The 26,079-nt window shown below is 35.4% G+C and overlaps 1 protein-coding gene across 1 annotated transcript in view; it reads left to right on the top strand.

The window, feature by feature from the left end:
* Positions 1-25,489, top strand: part of LOC113439236 (sulfotransferase 6B1-like) — a 62,218-nt gene extending 36,729 nt beyond the window's left edge. The window contains exons 5-12 of the mRNA XM_087938085.1: positions 7,769-7,913; positions 8,645-8,911; positions 17,024-17,160; positions 17,544-17,633; positions 20,427-20,553; positions 21,878-21,972; positions 24,125-24,281; positions 25,356-25,489. Coding sequence (XP_087794211.1) covers positions 8,710-8,911; positions 17,024-17,160; positions 17,544-17,633; positions 20,427-20,553; positions 21,878-21,972; positions 24,125-24,281; positions 25,356-25,486 — 939 coding nt within the window. The 5' untranslated portion in view covers positions 7,769-7,913; positions 8,645-8,709 and the 3' untranslated portion in view covers positions 25,487-25,489. The remainder of the gene's footprint in view (positions 1-7,768; positions 7,914-8,644; positions 8,912-17,023; positions 17,161-17,543; positions 17,634-20,426; positions 20,554-21,877; positions 21,973-24,124; positions 24,282-25,355) is intronic.
* Positions 25,490-26,079: the final 590 nt, after the last annotated feature.

Here is a 26,079-nt window from a genome sequence, read left to right as displayed (position 1 = left end):
TTCATAATTATAATTCATTAATTGAAAAAAAACCACTTAAAATGAAAATACTATTAACAAACCAAGGGAATTTGTTCTTTTGTGCCAGTAGTGGCATAAAAATCTTTCCTAGACAAGACTACTTACCTGGACCAACAGTCCCTAATGCAATGCTCTCTTTATAGCAGAGAGAGAGAAGCCAGGGGAAGCCATGTTTGGTCACCTCACCTTTTTAGAATGTAGCTTAAAAATATACTGAAGCTTTTTACAGCCCTATGCAGATATACATAGTACAAAAAAAAAAGATAATAGTATAAAATCATCCAAGAAGTTAGATTAAGAATGGAATTGATAGGCACATTCACAGAGCAATACTGAATTCTTTTTCTGAAATGTATTCCTCAGTTTAAAAAACTAGAATACATGAATTCAGTATTGGGCTCTGCTAATATAGCTATTCAAGAGGATGTAGTGTCAAGGTTAGCAAAAATGATAAAGCAACATATAGATTTAAATTTTAAAATCAGAAATATTTTTGTTGGTAACCACATAAATAAAGGGAGTACAATACTTATTTAATGTTACACATATTAACAGTGGCTAGAATTATGTTTGCATAACAGTGGAAAAATGAAGAGATCCCTTTAGATGAAAATGAAATTAAAAAATTACAATGTGCAGAAATGGATAGAGTTAAGAGGTAGAAATTAGGTGGAGAATGATCATTGCTATGTATGAATTAACACAGAAGGTTGATGATTATAAACATGTTGATATAATTAACAAAATTAGGAATAAGCCAATACAAAGAAATTTAAATAATTTTTCTGTTACACTGCTGTACTTATTGAAAAAGCAAAGCAGAAATGCAAGTATCAATATGTAACAGCAGTGTAACAAAGCAATTTTCATTTATGAAATATTTTATAATACTTTATAATAGAAGTAGAATTACAGAGATAAGATAAAGTAAGGATATATTGTTATAGAATAGATAGGTGATGATGAAATGAACAGTATAAAGTAGATTAAGTAAAAATGGTGATCTGCTTGCATAAAATGATATAATATTAGTAAAGTCTAATAAGTAATAATAGTAATAATATAAATATATATATCAGATTTATGATATAAGGATTAATGCAAATTGGAAGAGAAAGACTGCAGAGATTGTGCACAAGTAATTTGTATCAACTGACACATTGTATGTAACTGAAGATGTTTTATGTTTTATGTTTGTTTTGTTTATGTTTGCATTTTAAAAAAATAAAAAACTTATTTTTAAAAAATTCAATTTAAGTATGCATGCAAGTTTTTGTTACATTATATCGATTTAAGCCGAAACAGATACTGTATAAAAGCAATTTAAAAAAAGTTGCCTGCCTCATTTTTGGTAAGTTAGTTAGTTAGTTAGTTAGTTAGTCAGTTTATTTATAATAATAGCTATATTAGCAGAGCCCAATACTGAATTCATGTATTCTAGTTTTTTAAACTGAGGAATACATTTCAGAAAAAGAATTCAGTATTGCTCTGTGAATGTGCCTATCAATTCCATTCTTAATCTAACTTCTTGGATGATTTTATACTATTATCTTTTTTTTTTGTACTATGTATATCTGCATAGGGCTGTAAAAAGCTTCAGTATATTTTTATTTATTTGTTTATTTATTTATTTATTTAGATGTTTCTTTTTTAGATGTTTCACTTGTTTCTATCAATATATAGCAGCAATGTAACATTTTGTTTCCACTTATGTTACATTCCCGTTATATATTGATAATTGTTTTTGCTTTGCTTTTTCCTAATAGGAAAATGCAAAGCAGAAAGAAACATCAAGATGAATAGTAAAATAATTTTTATTTATTTATTTCATATCTGTTTTGTTTTTATGATTAATAAAAACCAAAACAGATACTAAAAATCTAAATAAATACATAAATTCAAAAAAACAACTTACCAAAAATGAGGCAGGCAACTTGGCTAGCCAGCTATGCCAGTGTTGTCCTCAGTCTTCTTCATGCTTGCTGCAGTGAGGACGGCTGGTCCGGGAGTTGGCACTCGACTGGGTTGGTGGCGGAGGCAGCAGGCGAAGGTAGGCGACTGGCAGGGCTTATTGCTTTGCCTCCGCACTCACCAATCGGTGATGGGAAGGCAAGGCAGCAACAATGGAGGGCCATGGGTAAGGGAAGATGGCGGCAGGTGAGGCAGGGATCATCGGCAAGGGCAGTGGGCATCCCGGGAGTTGGCACTTGACTGGGGCTGGCGGTGGCAGGTAGGCAACTGGGTTGGAGGTTGTACTTACCGATCTGCATCTTCGGAGGCAGGGGTAGGCAATCTGGGCGGGTGAGGATGGCTAGCAACAGCTGGGGCTTGCATATTCTTTAATGGCAGCTGCCACGGGAGGCAGGCCAGGCAAGGCTGGGAGGCAGGCCAGGCAAACAGGGCCTGGGAGGCCGGCTGGCCGGATGGGGGTGGTTAGCGGCATTGGTGACTGGGGCTTGTGGCTTTCCCTCACTCACCCACCAGGGCAGCAGAAGGAAGATAGCGATGGCTGGCTGGCTGGCTGGCTGGCTGGCTGCCTTGGCTGCTGCTACTGCTACTGCTGCTGGTATGAGCGATGGTGCTGGGTGGTAAAATTTTTGTAGGTAGTGCACATGTGCTATAAGTAGGGGCGGGGTGGGGTGGGTGAGGAAGAAGGCAGTCAGCATGCGCAATAATGGCTGACTGGGCTGGGAACTGCAGAGCGGGGCTGACGGCAGTGGAGAATGCCATCCCTGATTGTTGCACATGCATGCAATGTCACGCATGCACAATAACAAATAACTGGGTTGTGAAGGGAGGGGTGGGCAAGAGAGAATGAGGGAACGATTGTCGTGCATGCGTGAAAAATGTCACACATGCACAGTAAAAAAAAAAACAGTTTTTGGCCCGTAGGAGGGGTGGGACCAGCTAGGGGTCTGTTTTACCAAGTTCTTAGAACTACCGGCGATGGTTAACAACTGGTTCTATAGATGGTAGAATCCCATCCCTGCTAAGTGGAACTGTGATTGTGTGGAAGAAAAATACTAAAAGAGTAAGAAGAAGAATACACAACACAAAGCAGAAACGAAATGGAGGAAGTGACTGTGCACTTTTGAAAGAAGACAATTTGAATTAAGAGCTGTAACAGGAAATTCAATAAAAAGATTATGGATTTCAACTAAATGACACTGGTAAAATATATATGTAGTTAAACAATATTGGTAATATATAAATTTGATAGATATAGATATGTTAGAGTATTGAACACAGAATATTGGCTAATATTGATTGAACTGTTCTTGAATAACTGAATGATTGTTGTAAAGTGATTGTATAAGCATATAAAACAGAGCTCTAAAGAATAACTGTATAGTACTTTTACCCCCACTCCATTGTTAATTTGTGATAAACTATTCTATTTAATTTTGCTTAAAAATAATATGTAAGTAACTTAGAAAAAGAAATTAGATACACTTACTCTGAGTTAAGCATATAATTAAGAATCCTAAAGAAATTGATTAACATATATATATATATATGAATTTGAGTGTCTTAATGAATTGAATGCCTTAAATATTTATATTAATTAATTAAGGATATAGGACTATTGCTTTTTTGTTAATTATATTTATATTTGATTAATAGTTAACTCTTTAAATATTAGAATATTTGAATACGTAAAAAATAGAAGTAAGACTTGATTCAGCTTTGTTCAGGTATTTTCCCACGTCATTATAGTTGTGCTTTGAAAGTTGTAGCAATGTTTCGGCAGAATCTCATCTGCTTCTGTATTGTGTTCATCTGTGAGTCAGATTTTCACAGCTGTTTGTGGTTTAAATTTGGTGCTAGCCTACTGCAGTGCCAAAATGGTTTTTTCTTCATCCGTTTTTTCTTCATCCATCCGTTTACTCAAAGCCAAGCCAATACAGGAAACTAAAAGCCTCTAATACAGGAAACACAATGTTGCCAGCCAATCAAGACAAAAAAAGCTACAAAATAGACAGAAGATATTAGAAACACCAATCAAGCAGAACACAGCAAACTCCAAGACCAATAAACACAGACCAAGACTCACAGACGAACACTATACAGAAGCCTGATGATGGCAGATGAGATTCTGCTGAAAGGAGAGGATAATATAACTCTACTAGGGATAGTTGATGGTGGATTGGAGAGAGCTGCTACAGATAGTTAGAATGGCAACAACAATTTCAACTGTAAAATCAGGGAAGAAAACTACAACAGTGATGTCTTCACCTGAACCCCAGAATCTTAGAGAAGAGGATAACAGACCAAAAAGAAGAGAACCTAGAACAAGGAATGAAACAAGAACAGACAGTAGCACGGACAGAGAAATCACCCTATTTTCAACTAACATCAATGGTTTAAACTCATTAGTAAAAAGAAAACAGAGAAACTCAAAAAACAAAATGCGGATATAACGTGCATACAAGAAGTTCACATTACAGATAACCAGGCAGACCTTTTAAAAGACACTAATTTAGGTAAAATGTATTGGGCTCTTTCAAATTAAAAAAGGGCATCATAGTATGTGTAAAAGATTGTCTGCAACGTAAACAAATATATAAAGATGAAAAAGGGAGAATGCTATTCATAGAAATAATAGTAAATCAGAAAAAGATGTTATTAGTTACAATATATGTGCCAAATGTAAATCAAAAATATTTTTATGCCAGACTTCATCACAAGATAATAAAAACTGAATATACAAGTGTATGTATTTTAGGAGACTATAATGCAGTTCCAGATAAGATTAATCAGATAATCAGAGTAGGAAGGGACCTTGTCGGTCATCTAGTCCAACCCCCCACCCAAGCGGGAGACCCTACATCATTTCTGACAAATGGCAGTCCAATCTCTTCTTGAAAGTCTCAAGTGATGGTGCTCCCACAACTTCTGAGGGCAAGGATAAAGATTACAGAAGTTCTAAAAAAAAATAAAAAGAAAAGGAGCCATCTTCTTTTAATAGCATGGTGAGAGAATTAAATCTGAAAGATATGTGGAGAGAGTTATATCCAACCAAAAAACAATACACCATTTTTTCCAACCTTCATCATTCTTGGCCTAGAATAGACCAGATATCGGTGGATCCAGGTCTAATTGAGAATATTGAAAAGATAGAGATTTTGCTAAATGCATGGGCTGACCATAATCCCATTCAAATTAAATGGAAAGGGAAGAGAAAGATTGGAAGATTGACATTTAATAATAGTACATTAAAGGACAAGGAATATATTGGGATGATAAAAAGAACTTAAAGTATTTTTTGAAATAAATAAGAGAGAACATACATCCCTACAGAACCTTTGGGACACAACAAAAGCCTATGTGGGAGGCCTAACTAATGCTTAAAATATTAAAAGGAACAAAGAAAAAAGACAACAACAAAATGTATGGAGGAGAAACTGAAAGATTTGGAAGCAAGTAGACAAAAGGACCCGAGTAATCAAAATATTAAGAAAGAAATAGATTTGGTAAAACACAAAATAAATTTGAATACACAATAAGACCTGGCCCAAAAAATTAAATTAGCAAAACAAAATTATTTTGAAAATGCAAATAAGCCAGGGAGGTGGTTAGCCCATAAAATAAAGAACAAGAAAAAAGAATGATTGTAGCTCTCCAAGATCAAGAAGGGAAATTATATACCCAGGCCCAGGAAAAGAATGCAATTGCTAAGGAATTCTTTACAAACTTATATAAGCAAGAAGAAACATCAGAAGAACTCATTAACCAATACCTGAAAGAAAAAAACCTGCCAGAAATTACAGATGAACAGAAACATAACCTAAACAACAAAATATCTATAAAAGAAATTAGGAAGGCAATTGGAACACAAAAATCAAATAAGACCCCTGGCCCAGATGGAATTCCATCAGAATTCTACAAGGAGTTTCAAGAACTATGAGAGGAGTTAATGATTTTTTTAAATTTTTTATTTATTTGATTGGTCAATCACCTACAAGATAATAGGTATAAATGTAAACATAGTTATGAATACATGAAATGGATACATATAAGAAAAAGAAAAAAGAAACAATAGGACAGGGATGGTAGGAACGTTGGTGCGCTTATGCACGCCCTCTACAGACCCCTCAGGAAAGGGGTGAGGTCAATAGTAGACAGTTTAAGGTTAAAGTTTTTGGGGTTTGGGGAAGAAACCACAGAGTCAGGTAGAGTATTCCAGACATTGACAACTCTGTTGCTGAAGTCGTATTTCCTGCAATCAAGTTTAGTGCAGTTAACCTTGAGCTTGTATCTATTGTGTGCTCTTGTGTTGTTATGGTTGAAGCTGAAATATTCATTGACAGGTAGGACATTGCAATGTATGATTTTATATACTATACTTCGATCGGACGAAGGCGGTGTAGTTCTAGGTTTTCTAGGACTAGAATTTCAAGTCTGGTGGCATAAGGTATTCTGCAATTAGAGGAGTGGAGAACTCTCCTTGTGAAATATTTGTGGACTGGTTAAAGAAAAGGTAACATCTGATAACAGGACAAGCTATTGAAAATAAGGGGGATATGCATTTAATCATAAAGCACATAGAGAAATTAAAACATTAAAAGAACAAAGAAATTATTGTAACAAGGCAGATCACGTCAATGATAGGGAAGAAAAACAAATGTAACCATTGCTCAACATATGCTGGAAAATGTATATATGTATATACAGTATATAGATTGTCTACAGGGATGGGATCCGACCAGTATAACTATCGGTTCTGTCGCTCTGTGTCACGCAGTTTTAATCTAAACACAGCAAATAAATTTTACTAAACCTAAATATGTCAAGTGTAAGTAAGAGTTTAATTTTTCTGTGGAAAGCTGACTTTTGCAGAAGGAAAACAAATATAAATGTAATAGACATCCTAACTGTATTAATTTGAGTCCTGATTTTAATTTCTCTTTCTTCTTTTTCTTTGTCTTCTTTGCCTCTGTCTTCTTTTTTAACTTTTTTATTTATAAATGTATTAAAGATTTTTAAAAGAAATCCAGTCAGCAATAAATATTGTCTTTATTCTAATCAAGGAAATTTCTTCTTGTCTTTTCTGGATATTTTATTATGAGATTTAATGGAAGGGAAATGCAAAACATAGACCATGGCTCCAATTTTTATTAAATAATATCAGTATTGCCTTGTTAATCCAGCCTCCTCCTTGGATTGCCTGCCTTCCCCCGTGTGTCTCTGCCTCTGTCTGCTGCTTGTGCAGCATAGTATTTTCTTACTTGTTTCTTTGAGCAAATCCTTCCAATGAAATAATAAGATCCACTTTTTTAATGTATGGATGGATGATTTAGTTTTACTATTGACGCTGTTGTAATTATTAGTTGGGAGCTGCCCAAAATTTGATTTAAAAGATGGGTGGCTATATAAATGTTTTAAATAAAACAATCATTTTTTTAAAAAAAAGAAAAAGAAATAAAACTAGCAGAAGCATTTTCAAAGCTGATGAACAGAACCAGCTCTAAAAAAATAATAGAAATGAACATTCTTTAGTTGGAAAGCAAAGCACACAATGCTTCAGCATGACTTCTCTCAAATTCAGTCAATCAATATCAAAACTAAAATGCGAGGGTCAAAAAACTCTCACAATTAAAATGGAGAGAGGGGGGAGGAGGGGGAAAAGAAGTAAAAAAGGGGAAAATATGTTATCCAGTGTCATGAAACAGAAAATATTATGCAAATGGAAACAAGGGAGGGGAGCAGGGGTATAAGATTATTTACAAAGGTGGTTCTTCTCCAGCTTTCTGCAGGCTGTGTCTTGTTGAGCATTAAATTGCCGGGGGAACAAAAGCTGAGATCTTCCTCGAGATTGATTACTGTCTTCAGAGCAGCTATCCCGAAGTGAATCTGAAATATTGTCTCTTACTGCAGAGGGAAGAAAGAAGGTAAGCCTATTCTGATATGTTTCAAAGAATGCAGAAATATAGAGGAGCAGATAAGCAAAGCTGGATGAAAGGGAAAGAATGAAACAAGATGAAATGATGATTTCTTTTTCAGAGTGGAAAAAAACATTTGCTTGTTTTAGTTGTACTTACTTGTTGCAGTCCGAATCGAATAGCATTGTATTAGAGAACGTTACAACTTGGAACTGGAACAGCTTAAACTCTCTAGCAGAATAAGGGTTTATAGGGACATTGTCATTAGGTAACCTAACTCTGCAGCAGAATAAGTGTTCATAGAAACAGTCATTAATTGTGTTTTTCCAATTTTATCCTAATAGAAAGTATCTGTGATTGAAAGGCCTTCAATTGTAGAAAAATCTGTTTCCCTGTTTTTGTTATATTTGGATAGTTTCCTTTGCATTGTAAACACAGGTTTTTAATCACTGCCTTTCTTTGACAGCTGAATATATAACATTAACCAATTAAACCAAAGTTTATGCAAAGACACATATCTCCTTAATGGTTGTTTTACACTCTGATGATGTTAGCAGAGGCTAACAAAAGCTTAGTGAACAATATAAATGTTTAGTTCCAGAGATTGGGATGTCTGTCTCTTTTTTCACAGTTTTACCTAGAACTCGTATTTTTAAAATAGTTTCATATATCATATATATGGGTGTTTGTGTGTGTGCACACACACATTCACACACACACACATATATTCACCTATACAGTTTTTTAAAGACAAATTGGGTTGTTCGTTTGAACAACCCCCACCCCCACGCAAAAAAGGGCACAAATGGCACCCGTGAGAAAAAAGTTTATTGAGATTCTGGAAAAAGTCATGAAAGAAGGAGAGCAGATGACACCAGAGGAGATGCTGCTTACCCATGAAGGAGTTGTATACCCGACTGTCTTTTGCAACCCAGAGCAGTTCAAAGCTTTGGAGGCCTTCCAAGCTAGGAATGATGATGTAGTTCTAGCAGGATACTGCAAATCTGGTGAGTGAGTGTGTTTGTTTGTTTTTTCTTATACCTACAAAGCAGTGGTGGGGTTCAATTTTTTTACTACTGGTTCTGTGGGCGTGGCTTATTTGGTGGGTGTGGCTTGGTGGTCTTGTTACTGGGTGGATGTGGCTTGGTGGTCATGTGACTGGGTGGGTGTGTTTGGTGGTCATGTGACTGGGTGGGCATGGCCAACTCAATGTAATTCATATCAAGGGCTGCCTCACCTGGCCCCTCCCCTCCCAGCCATTCCTTGTCACACCCAGCCCAAATTTATCTGTAGTTTTGTAAAAATGTTCACCTTTTTTTGACTTTATTATCTACATACTATAGATGTACTTTCATGGACCACTGAAAGGAGGAAATGGCTCACATGCTTTGCCCAAGAGTGTGATAGGCAACAGACTTTTAAGGGGCTGCAAGAAAGGGGGGGGGGATATATTTTCCAAAACACCAGAAGGCAAACAGGAAGCAATGGATGGAAACTGAACAAAGAGAGAAGTTTCCAGCCTGGAAATAAGCATAAATTTTCTGACAGTGAGCTATGGACCCAGTGGAACAGCTTGCCTTCAGAAGTTGTGGGAACTTCATCATTAGAAGCTTTCAGAAGAGACTGGACTGCCATCTGTAAGAAATGGTATAGGGTCTGCTTGGGTGGGGGTTAGACTAGATGACTTACAAAGGCAGTGGGATTCAATTTTTTTTACTACTGGTTCTGTGGGGATGGTTCCTGAGTAGGCATGGCTAGGTGGGCATGACCATTTGACTGAATGAATTAACTGGCATTTTTGCTGTAGCCACCCCTCACCCATTTAAGAACCTTCTGGGCCTCAGGCAGAAAAGCCTCTGAGGCATTTTTACTCCCAGAAGGCTCCTGGGACTCAGGAAGAAAAAAAAAAAATGGAGCATAAAGGAAGGCACCCAGCACTCCCCCTTCACTCCATTTAGGCCTTCCTGGCCTTCCCCAGAAGACTGCCCACTGGGGCTTAGGAAGGAAAAAATGGAGGAGACATCCACTCCATTCACATCTTCTATGGGCGCAACAAGGAATCCTGGCACCATGATTGTATGAACAGCTGATTGTTGGGAGGGCAAGAGAAGGTAATACCTTAAAGGCGAGCAACAGGTGGGTGGAGTGAATGAGCCAGTGGAACCAGGTGACCAGGTTGGGGGCATGTCCAGCCAGACTTTCTACCAATTCAGCACGACCCATGCAAATCCGCACTACTGTTAGCGAACCGGTCAAACGGCTGAATACCACCGACCTGCGGGTCCTTTCAACTCTGCAATCTGTAATTTAAATGTAGAATATCATATCAGAGATGCATTGTTCATCTTTTATTTTACTTTTGTAAAAAAAAAAAACCTTGATTTTTTCCATTTCATTTATTTTTAAAAATGCATTTTAGTCAGCTGTCACTAAGGCTGGCTGGCATATGAAAAAAATGTTTTATCAAACAACTGAAATCAATCCAAGAGCATACTGGAAAAATTAGCAAGACATAGAGCTAGAGCTGCTACTTAAATTTCATAAAGAGAACATTTTGAAACACATTTGTCATCATTCTTTTGCTTTTCCTGTCTGACAGAATATCCTGAAGAATTCTGATAACAGCAGAAAGAATCTCAGTAACAGAAAAAACATTTTAAGGACAATCCTCCTAAATCCTTTGTGTTGAACAGTGACATATCTGACAGCTACAGTCCAGTGCTTTTAGTGCTGTGGTTGTGACCCTGCTAAATAGATCAGACAATGAAGTAAGCCCATAGGAAGAGTAAAACTACTTTTCTTGATTGGATATAATGACAAATCTTGCAAATTTACTTGTGTTATACCTCTTTGTATTTATATTCAATGAATTAGGGAGGTGTTTGGTGCTGAAACTGCTATACATTATGTGGATATGTACATTTTTAAAATGTTTCATCCCCTTTTACCTGAGCAACAGAGCACTAGCTCTATCAAGGTCATCTTCCTGACTTCTGAATAAGAAGTTGCATTAAAATGGAGTCAGTTACATTAGAAAAGCTGTCTAGATCAGGGGGTGTCAAACTCATGGCATTATGTTGTCATCACACCAGCGTATCACAATCCCCGCCCCCGCTTTTTACTAAACTGAGATTGAATGTAGTAAACACGTAATGCATCTGGCTCACAGGCCATGAGTTTGGCACCCTAGTCTAGATAAACCAAATTTTCATCTAATCTAATATATACTGTTTGTAGGAACTGTGTGGTACAGTGGTTAAAATGCAGCATTGAGGCTGACTCTGCCCACTGCCAGGAGTTGGACGCAGCCAGTTCAAGTTTCACTCAGCCTTCTCCTTCGAGGTTGATAGCGGATCAGATTATTGGAAGTAATACAAGATTCAATCAGATAGAGCTAAAAAGGGACCTTGGAGTCTTCTTGTCCAACTTCTGGTCAAGCGGGAGACCCTGCCTATACCACCATTTCAGGTAGGTGGCTGTCAGTCTTTTCTTTAAACCTCTAGTGATGAAGCACCTACAACTTCTGAAGGCAAGCTGTTCACTGGTTGATTGTTGTTAATTGTCCCCATTGTTAGGAGGTTTCTCCTTAATTGCTTTTCTCTTTTATTAGTTTCCATATATTGTTCTTTTCTTGCCTGCTGGCACTTTTTGGAAAATAAGTTGCTCCTTTTGTTGAGACTCTAGAAAGAGTGCAGAGAAAACAACAAAATGATTAAGAAACCAGGAGGCTAAAACATATGAAGAATGGTTGCAGGAACACTGGGTATGTCTAGTTTAATGAAAAGAGAGGGACTAGGGAGACATGATGGCAGTCATAGACTCAACATCTCAGGGGCTGCCACAAAGAAGAGAGTCAGCTATTCTCCAAAGCACCTAAGGGCAGGACAAGAAGCAATGGGTGGAAACTAATCAAGGCGGAAGCAGCAGAACTAAGGAAATTTCACAGCAGTTAGAACAATTACTCAGTGGAACAACTTTGCTCAGAGTTGTGAATGTCAACTATGGAGGATTTTTAAAAGGGTTGGATAACCATTTGTCTAGTGGTGAAGGGTTTCCTGCCTAGACAGGTTTTGGACAAGAAGACCTCCAAGGTCCCTTCCAGCTCTGTTTTCTATTCTATTCTGTTCTATTCTACTATTCTATTCTATTCTATTCTATTCTATTCCTATTCTATTCTATTCTATTATTCTATTTCTATTCTATTCTATTCTTTGTGGCAGTTCCTCAAATACTGGAATACTATGTCACATACCTCTACTTCTCTTTTTTCCTCTAAAAAAGGCAGATACTTTAGTCTTGCAACCATTCTTCATATGTTTTTGTCTCTAGGCCCATAATCATCTTAGCTGCTCTTCCTTACTTTTTCCAAAGTCTCAACATCTTTGACTATGTGGTGACCAAAATTGGATGCATTTTTTTGCAGTATGTAATTTGAATGTGATAAGGCTTTTCACTCTTAAGTTACAGCACTTAGTGCCTCTGAGTTCCTTTCCCACCCATCTAATAGCTGTTGATGTAGTTAATATAGGGCTACTGGGATGTGTGGAAAGGGCATATTAAATACTAATTCAATCATAAGATAGTATTTTTATACTCTCAACTTTTGGTGCCCAAATGACTGCTACTGAAACAATATGGAATGGAAGAAGTCAAAGGACATTTATGATAATTTTTGATGTTAGCAAAGGGACAGTAAAACACAAATATTTTTATGCCTTCCCAAAATGTACTTCTTGTGAGCATTGTTTCCAAATAAAGCCATCATCTCATTAATTTTAATTGAAATATTTAATGGATCCTTATGTTTTCCCTCTGAGATCAATTTCTTCTTAACAACAATAACAACAACAACAACAACAACAAATCATGTTTCTTAATCATTTTCTCCTTAAAACAAACTTTCTAAAACATTAATGAGCATTGTGTTTCCTACCTTTTTGAAATTCTGCCGTTTTGAGACAAATCCCTGTGGGGTAAGATAAACTAATTAAATTCACGAATATTCTCCAGTAAGGTTAGTTGACAATTTGCATTTATTTAATTAATGTAACATGATAAAGTACTGTAATCAGAAATTTATAACAACAATAATAGCAGAAAAAGGATTGTATATATTTATCACACTATTGTGTACACCAGATGATCATTGATACTCAAGTACCTGCTTAATCAAAGAAGAGGTTATTGCTTTTTTCTAGGTTATTAGAAGTTTGATGGATCTTGCCTTTGTTAACTTTGTCCCATCTTGCATTACATTTATGCATTGTTTGTGATGTTCGTTATTTGGTGCCACATCTATATCTTTTCATAAGCCTCTGCATATTGTGATTCATGTTGCTTGATGTCATCATATTTGCACTGCAAGATATTACATTTTGCTCATGAGAAAAAAGAAACAGTGGTTTCCTCATATCCCTCACCGATGCCACTTTTTCTTATATACAACAATCCTCATCATTAGCCTGAAGTTTTTTGAAACCCAGTTCACTTTGAGCAACATGTGTATGTCTTGTGAAGTTAGACCTAATCTACACCAGCAAGTAGCAACAGGAGGAGGAGGAGGAGGGTGGAGGAGGAGGAGATGTGTTGTTTCCTTTTTATATTTCTTTTGGAGTGAAGTTATACAACACATTGACAAAATTATCAGGGTTATTAAAAAAACTAAAGTATTAGTTTCAAAGATATATATTATATTAAACCATATACCTACTACTTGGAACTTTCATGTTCTGAACAAGTATGGTTTTCATGCTCAGGAATTGTAAAGATAATAGCAGAAACAGAAAATTCTATAACTCCCTGATAGAGTTTAGGTTTTGTAGATAGCAATTTCTTGAAAATCATATATTCTGCCAATCAAAAAATGTCATGTTATCTCTGTCTTTGAAAAAAATTGGACAGGGTTGGTGAATATGAAAGCTTACTCTGATATTTAGAAAATCATGTGAACTTGGAATCTGTTCGTTACAAGCTTTTGGTCTCTTTCTATTTTTTTTATTTGTGTCATGTTAACTAGCAGTTTTGTTTTATTTTTTGAATAGTGAATTCTGGAGTTAAATTCCACAAGTCTTAAAGTTTTAAGTTTGGAGACCTCTGCCTTAAACCATGAGACTAAACTGGCTTTCATATTAGATTAGAACACTATGATTTCTGAACATTCTATTTTTAGGCAAAGATACACTGAATGCTGTTCACTTCAACGGTCTCCTTTTTCCTGTAAGAACAATACAATATAACAATAATACACGTTTTTTTTCAGTTTTCTTTTTGCTTTCAAACTGACCTAGAATGGCAAACAGGTTTTTTCTATTGGAATCTAATTTAGCCTAGCTTTTATTGGTGGCTAAATGTACAATAATAAGAGTGCAAATAATCTATAAATCTCATTGTTTATGTCATAAATGTGATTATTTTAGTAGTCTGTCTCTTAATTTCCATAGCAATAATTCCAGCACATAAGAAGAGGAGTGGAGCGGCTGTCTGATGTACAAAATGGAACAATTAATGCATGCATGGCTCCAACAACCCTCAAATGATTTTTTTTTAAATGTCAACAACAGTAACCTGCCATCTTCATAGCTGTTAAATGTTGACAGAGCATTGTTCTTCCATTTGTCCTTTCTGAAACTTTGGGCCCTCTGCAGTATCAATATCAATCAGTATCCAGGAATCATATAGAGTAATATTTTGTTTTGATGTGTGATACATTTGTTGTACATAAGACGAGGAATTATAAACAACCTGCCACGAGAATAATAAGCAGCAACTATTCACATTCTGCGGAGTGACATATTTGGAATGCTGACTTATTCACAAAATATAAATAATTCAGCCTGATCATTGTTTCCACTCCTGTTTTAACAACCCCTTTTCCTTGCTAAACGACATAACTGTGAGGAGGGGTGAGACTGCTAGTCTAAATCACTCCTACCTTATTAGCAAAAAACTTGAGCAAAAAAAAAAAAGCAGGGTGGGGTGCTGGGGCTAGAGCTGTGAAGATAAGATGAAAGATTACAGGAAAAATCTAAGCTCATGATCACATATATGAGGCCGTGAGGAATACTATAGCCATAAGGCAATGTATGTCCCACGGTTTGCATACAATTTTGTTTTGTGGGAATAAGCCATGGTTTGTTTGTTTTTTGAGTCCTGTATGAGATAGATAGCAATTTCTAGACCCAGACCCCAGCTGTTTCTAATTCTTGATTTTCCCTTTGATTGCAGTTCTTTGGTACTGCCTCTTATCCCCAACTCTTCCTCATGCCAGTACACTGCAGCCCCATAATCTTCAAATTTCAACATTTGGATAGACTAGATTTGAATACTGACTCCAAATATCTTTGGATCACTTCGACGGTAAAATGTGAATTAACTATAAAAATAGACAATACAATTATGTCTAAATATAGACACATGTGTACTGATAAATATTTCAGTACACAGCTGTAACAATTCTGGTATCATCTGTAGCTGATTCTGATCGTCTCAAGGTACTGGTTCCATACCTATTTTTATCCCTACCAGACATTATTAGGTCTGGGTCCATTGTGTTTTGGCTGTGGTAACCATAATAGGTCCGAATCTCATTCAAATTTCTCTATGGAAAGGTTTGAAAAGAAAAACTAAGAAAGTCAGTGAGAAGAAAGATCAAACTATTTTTATTTATTCTATTAGGTTTGTTAATTGCTTAAAAGATAATAGGTATAAGTAAAAACATAGTTATGAATACATGGATACATATAAGAAAAAAATAAAAGAAACAATAGGACAGGGACAGTAGGCATGCTTCCCTACAGACCTCTTAAGAAAGGGGTGAGGTCAATAGTAGAAAGTCTAAGGTTAAAGATTTGGGGCTTTGGGGAAGAAACCACAGAGTCAGGTAGAGTATTCCAGGCAGTGACTACTCTGTTGCTGAAGTCGTATTTCCTGCAATCAAATTTGGTGCGATTAACCCTGAGTTTGTATCAGCTGTTTGCTCTTGTATTGTTATGGTTGAAGCTGAAATATTCATTAACAGGTAGGACACTGCAGTGTATGATTTTCTATACTATACTTCGATCGGATGAAGGCGGTGTAGTTCTAGGTTTTCTAGGTCTAGAATTACAAGTCTGGTGGCATAAGGTATTCTGCAAGGAGTAGAGGAGTGGAGAACTCTTCTTGTGAAATATTTCTGGACGTTTTCAAATCTGTGGCTCTTTCAAATCTCTTTCAATCTCTTTCAAATACTGTATACATGATATGGGTTCCAGACTGATGAATTGTTTTTGAGTATTGGTCTAGCAAATGTTTTGTATGCACAAGTTACTAGTGTAATATTACCTGAGAAAAAGCTATGTAAGATTAGGTTAACAACTCTTAATGCCTTTTTGGCTATGTAGTTACATTGGGCTCTAGCACTTAGATCATTAGAGATTAGTGCTCCAAGATCCTTGACAGAGTTTGGATCATCAACAAGGTCTTGACTATTCAGCCTGTATTTTATTTTCTGATTTTTTTTGCCAATATGTAAGACAGAGCATTTATTTGTTGAGATTTGAAGTTGCCATTTGTTTGACCATTCCGATACCTAGTCGAGGTCTTTTTGAAGGGTAGCCATATTGTCTGTGGTGTTGAATAGCTTTACATCATCAGCAAAGAAAATGCAGTTGCTCTTAATATGATCACAGAGGTCATTTATGTAGAGTATGAAGACAGTTGGTCCTAGAACACTGCCTTGGGGGACACTACTGTTGACAGGTACAGAATTTGATAGGACATTCCCAATTTTGACCATTTGTTGTCTGTTTGACAGGAATGCTTCTATCCAGTTATACAGGTGTCCAGAGATACCGTAAGATTTTAGTTTTAGCCAGTAATTTCTTCTAACAACTGGTTCTCCGAACTGCTTAGAATGTTAACAACCAGTTCTAGTGAATAGGTGCGAACTGGTAGAATCCCACCCCTGGTATAAGTGTATTTAATATTTAATTCTGGGCTATAAAATGCATGCCAAATGTTGTGTTCAGTTCCTATGGTTTTTCACAGGCTTTCAATTGTAAATTGTTTGGTACTGGTTTTATGCTTTTACTATACAAGTACACAGTATAAGTATATTTAATTTTGTTTTTTCCCCCTTTCAGGTACCAACTGGGTTGGCCAGATTGTTACCGATTTAGTAATAACATCTGCAAAGAAATATGAACCAGAGAAGTTGAATGAGAAACTTCTCCTAGCAGAATTTCCCTATCTCGAAATAGGAGATACCGAAAAGTATAAGGTTAGTGTTAATTATCCAGACTAACAAGTACTGCCTACTCAATCGTGGTCAATTTTCATGAGACCGTATATTAAAACAGCAATGGAGGTAAAATATTGAATATTTTTGCAGATTCTCCCTAGACTAAAGTTAGTCAGTCAGACTATATTTGATCAGAGACACCCAGGTTGATTCTGCATGACTTGGTTTTTGAAGAGGTAAAATTGACCTTGATTGACATATTAACCAATCCACTGATCAGTAATGTGTTATTCTTGGTCGTAGAATTCAGTGGGAAAACTGGAGATTTGAGATCTGAATTGTCCAATCTGGTATTTCTCATGCTGGCTAGGGGATCCCGGGAGCTGATTATTTATTTATTTATTTATAATTATTTATTGAAGAGGATGGATACTTATCCTTCCAGGAGAGTGATGTTTACTCATCTCCGTCCTGATAGATTTCCACCATCTATTTTCAAGAACAAAGCCAAAGTAAGTAGCTGATTTAATGCCCTAAAATTGTAACAATATTGATAAAATTCAGTAAGTATTTCTATATGGATAAAGTTGATCTTGAACAATAAAATAATTAATGAAAAGATAAGCAAGACCATGCTTAATATAATAATCATTATGCGCCATACAAACGGAGGCCTGGGTGAAAATCATGGACTGTGCCAAAATGAGTAAATTGACATTTGAAATTAGAGAACAAGAAGATAAACAATTTTATATGATATGGGATTTATTTTATCAGTGGTTAGATAAAAATACATGGTAAAGAAATAGACTAGTAAGCCTTCCAATAAAAGTTAAAAGATTGATACAGAATACAATATAAAATATATAACCATTGGATGAATGTATAAGATTAAGCCATAATGAAATTTAGAATATTTTGTATAAAATGATGGAAAAATAGTTTAGTCAAATGAATGTTTAATAATTGATACTACATAGATTGCTAGATTGATGCTAGATTGATAAGGTGAGAATTTATATAACTTGTGAGTAATGGTAAAAAAAGGATAGCACAAAAGATTGTAACCAACTGACACACTGTGTGTATATAATTGAAAGAGGATTTTATGTTTTTATGTTTTGTTTGTATGTTTGATGTAAAAAATAAAAACTTAAAAAAAAAAAGAGGCCTGGGTAACAAATACCTCTGTTTACTATAGCTATTTATTTATAAGTCCTTTAAATTTGGATAATTGTAATTACTGTAGAGCAATTTAATTGCATTTTCAGGATATGACTGTTTCCAAATTAAAGCTCTGCCCTTTAGTAGTTCAGAGACATCATTTGGGGAAATAACTGTAAATAGATTTGAAATGGTGATTCTATACTAATCTAGATAGCCAGTTTGGAGTATTATTTAAGGCATAGTGATATATATATATATATATATATATATATATATATATATATATATATATATATATATATACATACACATATAATAACATACATATACATATACATATACATATACATATACAGATACAGATACAGATACAGATATAGATATAGATATAGATATAGATATAGATATAGATATAGATATAGATATATAATATATATATTCTGACAATAAAGATTGTATGTATGTATGTATGTATGTATGTATGTATGGTATTCAGCTTTGTTCGGGTATTTTCCCACGTCATCGTAGTTGTGCTTTTAAAGTTGTAGCAACGTTTCGGCAGAATCTCATCTGCCATCATCAGGCTTCTGTATAGTGTTCATCTGTGAGTCAGACTTTTATAGTGGTTTCAGATTTAAATTTGGGGCAGCCTATTGCTATGCCAGAATGGTTTTTTCTTCATCATGATTGGTTGGGAGTCTTGGGCTGTGTTTATTGAACTATGCACCCTGACTAAAGTACTGACAGCCAACGGCTTCCACAAAAGCAAAATCACCGCTTGATCCACAAAAACACACTGAAACATAATGGAGACCCAGAAGATGAACAGACCTATGGAACAGCTGTCCCGCCCTACATAAGAGGTATTACAGACAAAATCAGTAAGATACTACACAGACATCACATCAAGACTGCCTTCAAAACAGACAGAAAAATAGCATCCATCCTTAGAAACCCCAAAGATAACATTGACCTGGAAAACCAAGGCATATACGAAGTCCCCTGTGCATCATGCCCGGCCACATACATTGGACAGACCAATAGAAGAATAAGTACCCGCCCGGATGAACACAAAAATGCAGTCAAAAAGCTGGAACACACTTCCTCACTAGTCCAACACATGGAAGCCACAGGTCATAGAATCAACTTCAATGGCACCAAAACCCTAGCCACTATAGAAAACCCCAGCCACAGAATCATCAGAGAAGCCATAGAGATTGAAAAAAGACCAGAAAGCATGAATAGAAGAGATGATTCCACCAGACTGTCAATCATTTGGAAGCCTGCACTCACAAACAAAAAAATCTCCACATCACAAGCCAGGCAAACACCTGGGCACAGACAGATCCCCCCTGATACCTCCAGCTCAAACACACCCCAACCAGGCACCCAGATGAAACCTAGCTTCCTAACTAATGATAGCCGTCCATTTACCCGGAGCCAAGCTACACTAAAGGCCTCCAATAAAGTAACACAATGTTGCCAGCCAATCAAGAGACAAAAAGAGCCAAAAAACAGACAGGAGATATTAGAAACACCAATCAAGCAGAACACAGCAAACTCCAAGACCAATAAACACAGACCAAGACTCCCAACCAATCAGGTGAAGAAAAAACCATTCTGGCACAGCAATAGGCTGCCCCAAATTTAAATCTGAAACCACTATAAAAGCCTCACTCACAGATGAACACTATACAGAAGCCTGATGATGGCAAATGAGATTCTGCCGAAACGTTGCTACAACTCTAAAAGCACAACTACAATGACGTGGGAAAATACCCAAACAAAGCTGAATTTCATTTCATTAAATGAAATATAAAACCACTTGCGTGATTTTAGGCCGGTCAGCCCCAATAAGAAGGTGGCAAGCTACTTTCAAAAACTTCCAATCCTGCCACCCACCCACCTAATCTGGCAATATATTGTCTCACTAGGCCATTCTGTCCCCTAATATCTTTGCATTAATATACGGTAACATATCAGGAACTGGATGTGATTCAGGTATTCACCCAGGCAAGTGCACATAAGATTTCAGTCATAAAAGATAGTTTGGGATAATTTTCAAAGAATCTGGTGCATTGTAGAGATATAATCTATGCTTTCTCATTTGTTATTCTAATGTTTTTTTTGGTTTTTAGGTACTGCTGCTGATTCGAAATCCAAAAGATGTTGCTGCATCTTTTTTCCACTTTTCAAACAACTTCAGTCCTTACCCTCCCTATGATACATTTGAAGAATTCTTCCGAGCTTTTATGATAGGAAAAAGTAGAATTTCTATTCATTCCTATTGTTTAATGTCTGTAGATATGGAGGACATAGTAACTGTCTATCTTGATCATTATTTTTTATTGATTAGTGCATGCTTTGTTCAAGCAGAGACCCTTAAAATTCAGGTTCAGGTTCTCAGCTTATTTCAGTAAATCTTAGATAGATATGTACAGATTCCTTTTTTTTGATATAGGAACAAATAATATTTGAAAAGAGAAGCAAATATTTCTCATTACCACAGTCCAGTCTCCTTCCCAGGGTTGTTACTGTAGGGAAAAATAGGAAGGTGTGCTAAGTATGCAGCCTTGAGTTTCTGCACAAAAGGCAGAACATAAATCCAACTAATAAATCAATAGAATAGCAGAAAAATATGTTCATTCATTACTCATTCATTCATTCTGTATGCTGGCCTTTTCCCATTTGAGAGGCCCAGAGAAATAGATGAGCCACGGTCATGCAGTGGTTAGAATGCAGTATTGCAGGCTAACTCACTGCTCACTGCCAGCAGTTTGATCCTGACCAGCTCAAGGTTGACTCAGCCTTCCATCCTTCCCAAGTTGGTAAAATGAGAACTCAGATTGTTGGGGGAAATATGCTGACTCTGTAAACCACTTAAAGAGTGTTGTAAAGCACTATGAAGTGGTATAGAAGTCTAAGTACTATTGCTACTGCTATTTCCAAAATTGTAATTCAGGTATTCAAGGTATTTCATTCTAACCTTGGCAGCTAATGTAATTTAATGTAAAGTCATTGTTATATATAGGCCAAATGAAAGAAAAAGAAAAATACATATTTATTACTTTGGCTTAATTACAGTTACAAATATTTAGCAAAAAGAAATCTTTTATTTTTCGAGAGTGTTATTTACATGGAAGGTTTGGAATAATAATCATCATCACATCAATTTTCCAGTTAACTTATATTGCTTGTATATGCTTGTTTATGCTCAAATTATAAACCATGTCAGAACTGAGTAAGTACTACAATACATTGGCATCTATGCAAAACTATATTTTCTGAGTTTCCTAATTGTGGTATGATCTACTGATAATGTTAACTTTATGTGATTTTCATATATAAATTGATTACTAACTAAAACACAATGTATTAGACATAATTAAAAAGAAAAGGGTAATTTTTCTAGATAATGGGACATTAGAACTCAGGGACATTAGAGCTGAAGAAAAAGGATTGGAAAAAACAAACTCTATAGAGATGATATTCAGAGAACAGCTTAAATTTTGAATAAGTTATATACATATTTATGTCTGTTATCAATCTTGTTCTGACGTAATCTTAATTTTTTAAAAAATTTCAATAGTGCCGTGGGGATCCTATATAGAGTATCTTTGCACATGGAACAAGTATATTGATAATGAAAATGTCCTGCCAATAACATATGAAGAAATAAAAGAGGTACAGTTAATACTGTTCAGATATACCGATTCTAATAGTCATAAACAGCAAGAATAGAAAGTCTTGGAAAAAGAAAGATGGGAGTTTCAAACCCATGATCCTCCATCATGCAGCACATATGATTTTTAGTTAAGGAAATAAGGAATAAGCAGTGTTTACTTATTGATACTTTTTCCCAAATAAATATTGTTGCTCTGGGGAACAAGTAGAGATAACAGTGCCAACCAGCCAACCACAGCATAAAGCAATGTCCATCACAATGAAGTGAGATCAAACTGAGCTTGGGGAAATTATATTTGCTCCCTATAATTTGTGTGTGTTTATACATATACTTATATATTCATGTAGAACGTTCTGATTGTACCAGAAACCATGCGAGTGTAGCTGTAGCATTTAGGATGAGAAAACCAGAGGGAACCTTAGACATGAAAGTGATGCAAATATATTGCATCATTCTCTTCCCAAAGTTGGTCAGATATCTTTCTTAGAAATGGGATATTAAATAAATGATTTTTTTTCACCAGCAGTACAAATTACCTGACTCCATTACCTCAGTTTCCCGATTCGATCGAGAAATCCGTAGAGGAGGTGGTATTGCTATCTTCTATAAAAAGTCCTTACATCTAAAAAACATCCAAGTTACACAAGAGCTTGCTCTTCCTGAGACCATTATCTGTGAACTGACCTTAAATATCACATTTCGGTTCTTACTATGTTACAGAGCCCCTGATTATGACATTGAACATATAAACAAGCTAAATACACAACTAACATGGGCAGCATCCTGCCCACATGCTTTTATCTTTCTTGGTGACTTAAATCTACCTCATATTAACTGGACCCTAAACAAACTGAACCCATGCATGCAACCTTCTATAATGCTGTAACAAATCTGGGACTGGAACAACTAGTAACCAACAATACTAGACTTAACAACTGCCTCAAACTCATCTTCTGCAATAGTTTGAATTCAATTTATGGAATACAAATTAAAGAACCCTTTTCCAACAGTGACCACAACATGATTGACTTTTGTCTCAACCTATCTCCACACAAAAATCATCACAATGACAAAATCTCCAATTATAACTTCAAAAAAGGCAGCTATGATCTTATAATCAATGATCTCTCTTCCCTTGATTGGCAATTTCTATTCACTGTATGCAATACTGTTGAAGACCATAACAACATATTTTCACTTGAAGTTAAAAGAGTCATCAAACTATATGTATCAATAACAACTCCAAAAATCAGAAAAAACAGATTACCCATAACAATAAGGAAGCTTTAATTCAAAAAGAGATCATTTTGGCGAAAAAACAAATCTGGTCACGTTGCCAACTTCAGAAGCCGATACAAAAAATTATGCCACCAGATAAAGACTGAATGCACCAATTATCACATTAAACAAGAGGAAAACCTTCTACGTACCAATTCCACCCGTGCTTTGTACAATTTTGTAAACAGCAAACTAAAAGACTCAAGGTTCATCCCACCCCTGAAAGGAACTAATGGCCAAGACTGCAACGAATGACACTATCAAAGCAAACCTCTTTAACACATTCTTGGCTCAGTATTTGTAAACAGCAATGGATCAATGCCAGTACTTTCTAGTCGAACTCAGACAACTACAGTGATCTAATACATATTGATTTTACAGAAGACATTGTTGAAAAAGCACTGTGCAATCTAAAACCATCCCTTTGAAAAATCTTTCAGGACCAGCTCCTTGCCAAACCTATGGTCACTAGCCACGGTCATTCCCATCTTCAAAAAGGGAGACCCCAGCCTAGTTGAAAATTACAGACCAATCTCTTCCTGCTGCATCAACTGTAAAGTCAATTATTAATCAATCCATTATCCTCCACTTAGAGACAAACAACCTACTCTCTAATAAAAAAATTGGTTTCAGAAAACAAACTATCCTGTAATCTGCAACTCTTACACTGCAAAAACATATGGACTACATAACTCGATATAGGGGGCATGCATAAGTGCACCAATCGTGCCTACCGTCCCTCTAATGTTGGTTTTTATTTTTCTTATAAGTATCTATCTCATGTATTCAAAACTATATTTATTCTTATATCTGTATCTTGTAAGCGATTGACAAATCAAATAAATACTAAAAAAAAAATGATCTCTTTTTCAGAACTCAGCTTTAGGAGCCAAAAAGATTTCCACATTTTTTGAATTGAACTTAAATGAGGAAGACTTTCAGGGTGTTGCAGAAAGGAGCACATTCAAAGTGATGAAAGAAAAATCTAAAACAACTCATGGAGAAGCTGGTGAAGCTCTTTTCCGGAAAGGTAACTTTTGAAAATCCATAATGTTGCACTTGTTACGTCATTGAGGTAACTGGTAAATATGATATCATTTTAGTGAGAGTTAATTATTCATCCCCATTCCATAGACTGGGAAAATCATATGAAATTCTAACTAATTTGCTTTTGAGCATTTTCATTTTTTTTAAAAAAGAATCAAGTATTCAGCAGCCATCACAAAATTCAGGATCAAATCGATTAACTTGGAGAACTATGCTTTGTTTACAATATAGAAATATTTTTAAATGGAAGTGGGCACAAAATGTGAGAAGCATTATCATTATAAATCTCGTTAGCCATGCTAGAGTTTAATATGTCTGTAATGATTTGATGATGAGTAAACTTCCAACCTCAAGAATCCTATGTCCATGATTGTTCATTTTTTAAAGAGGAAGACAGAAATAATAGTTATACAATGCTTATTGCATTCCTGAGTAACACTGGATAATTACTCTTTATATTATTTAACTACAAGAAGGTGCCAAAGATTAAAAATTATTTTTTAAATAACATTTGTTGTATCTATTTTAACCTGCTGCTCTGGCTAATTGATATATAATTACTATATATAAACATTCTCATTCATTCATTCATTCTTTAATCCATCCCTCCATTCATTCATTCATTCTTTCATTCATTCATCCATTCAATTTCTATAGTTTCCAAACTCAACCTACGTGTAGTTAAAGATTAATTAGTGATTTAACCATTTGTAAAACTATAAGTAAAACAACTTAAAAACATTAAAACATTCACAAAAATAATAATAAATACAAACAAGCATCCATTTCCATCAGATTATAAATCAGTGGTATATATTTGTAATGGACTATGTGTCTGAGCTGTGCAGCTATATATGAAATGCAGTGATGGATGGAGGGAAATATACCCAGAAATGCAGATATGGCATTTGAAAAGAGGATTTGTAAAACATATAATTATTATTTATTTCTCTGAGTATTCAGTAGTATTGCAGGCTTTAGGCAAATTCTTATTGACATTACAAGATGTGTGGTTTTCATATAAGAAAAGGAAAATAATTGGAATTGGCACTTACAGGTGGAGTAAGTGACTGGAAAACACTTTTTAGTGAAGCGAACAACAAGGAGATGGACACAGTATTTAAAGAGCGCTTAGAAGGAACCAAAGTGGGAAAACTGATAAACTATGATCGTTACTGCAAGGCATGAAGATCCAGGAAAAGAAGCTAACAGCTGTCATTCTTAGATGATTCTATTCTCAGAAACAAGGCATTCTATTTACTTGTAATAAATGTATGATTTTTATGTAATCTCTATATGAAAGGGGAATATAAATTATTTCAAGAGTTTTCTGGCAAAATTTGTATAAATTTCTAAGGTATAAATGGCTATACTGCATTGCTTAAACCTGCTGATAGCACAGTCACTTTTATTCATATTGATGACAAAATATTTTAGAAATATAAGACAACTTGATACATGATAGAAAGAAATCTAAATTGTGACCTTTTGTTATATAGAAATCAACTTTGCACCAATTCTTCGAGTATATATATATATATGTTTGTGTGTGTTTATTCACACACATATACACAGATTTATGTGTATTTATGTATATTATTAAACACTGAAATCAATTTGAAATGTAATTATGTATTGTTCATTGAAATCTTAATCATAAATCTTAACAGAAAATTAAATGATTGCCTGCTGTCAATCTGAATGATTTCTAGTAACAGGAAATTCACACCTATTCACCAACACAGTTAGTGGGAAAAGAAGGGAAGCCACCAGGTAATTAC

Source organism: Pseudonaja textilis, chromosome 1, assembly GCF_049901715.1.
Source record: "Pseudonaja textilis isolate UNSWEBS1 chromosome 1, rPseTex1.2, whole genome shotgun sequence".
NCBI lineage: Eukaryota > Metazoa > Chordata > Lepidosauria > Squamata > Elapidae > Pseudonaja > Pseudonaja textilis.
Note: the sequence above shows the minus strand (reverse complement) of the source record. Positions and strands in the feature narration are given on the sequence as shown.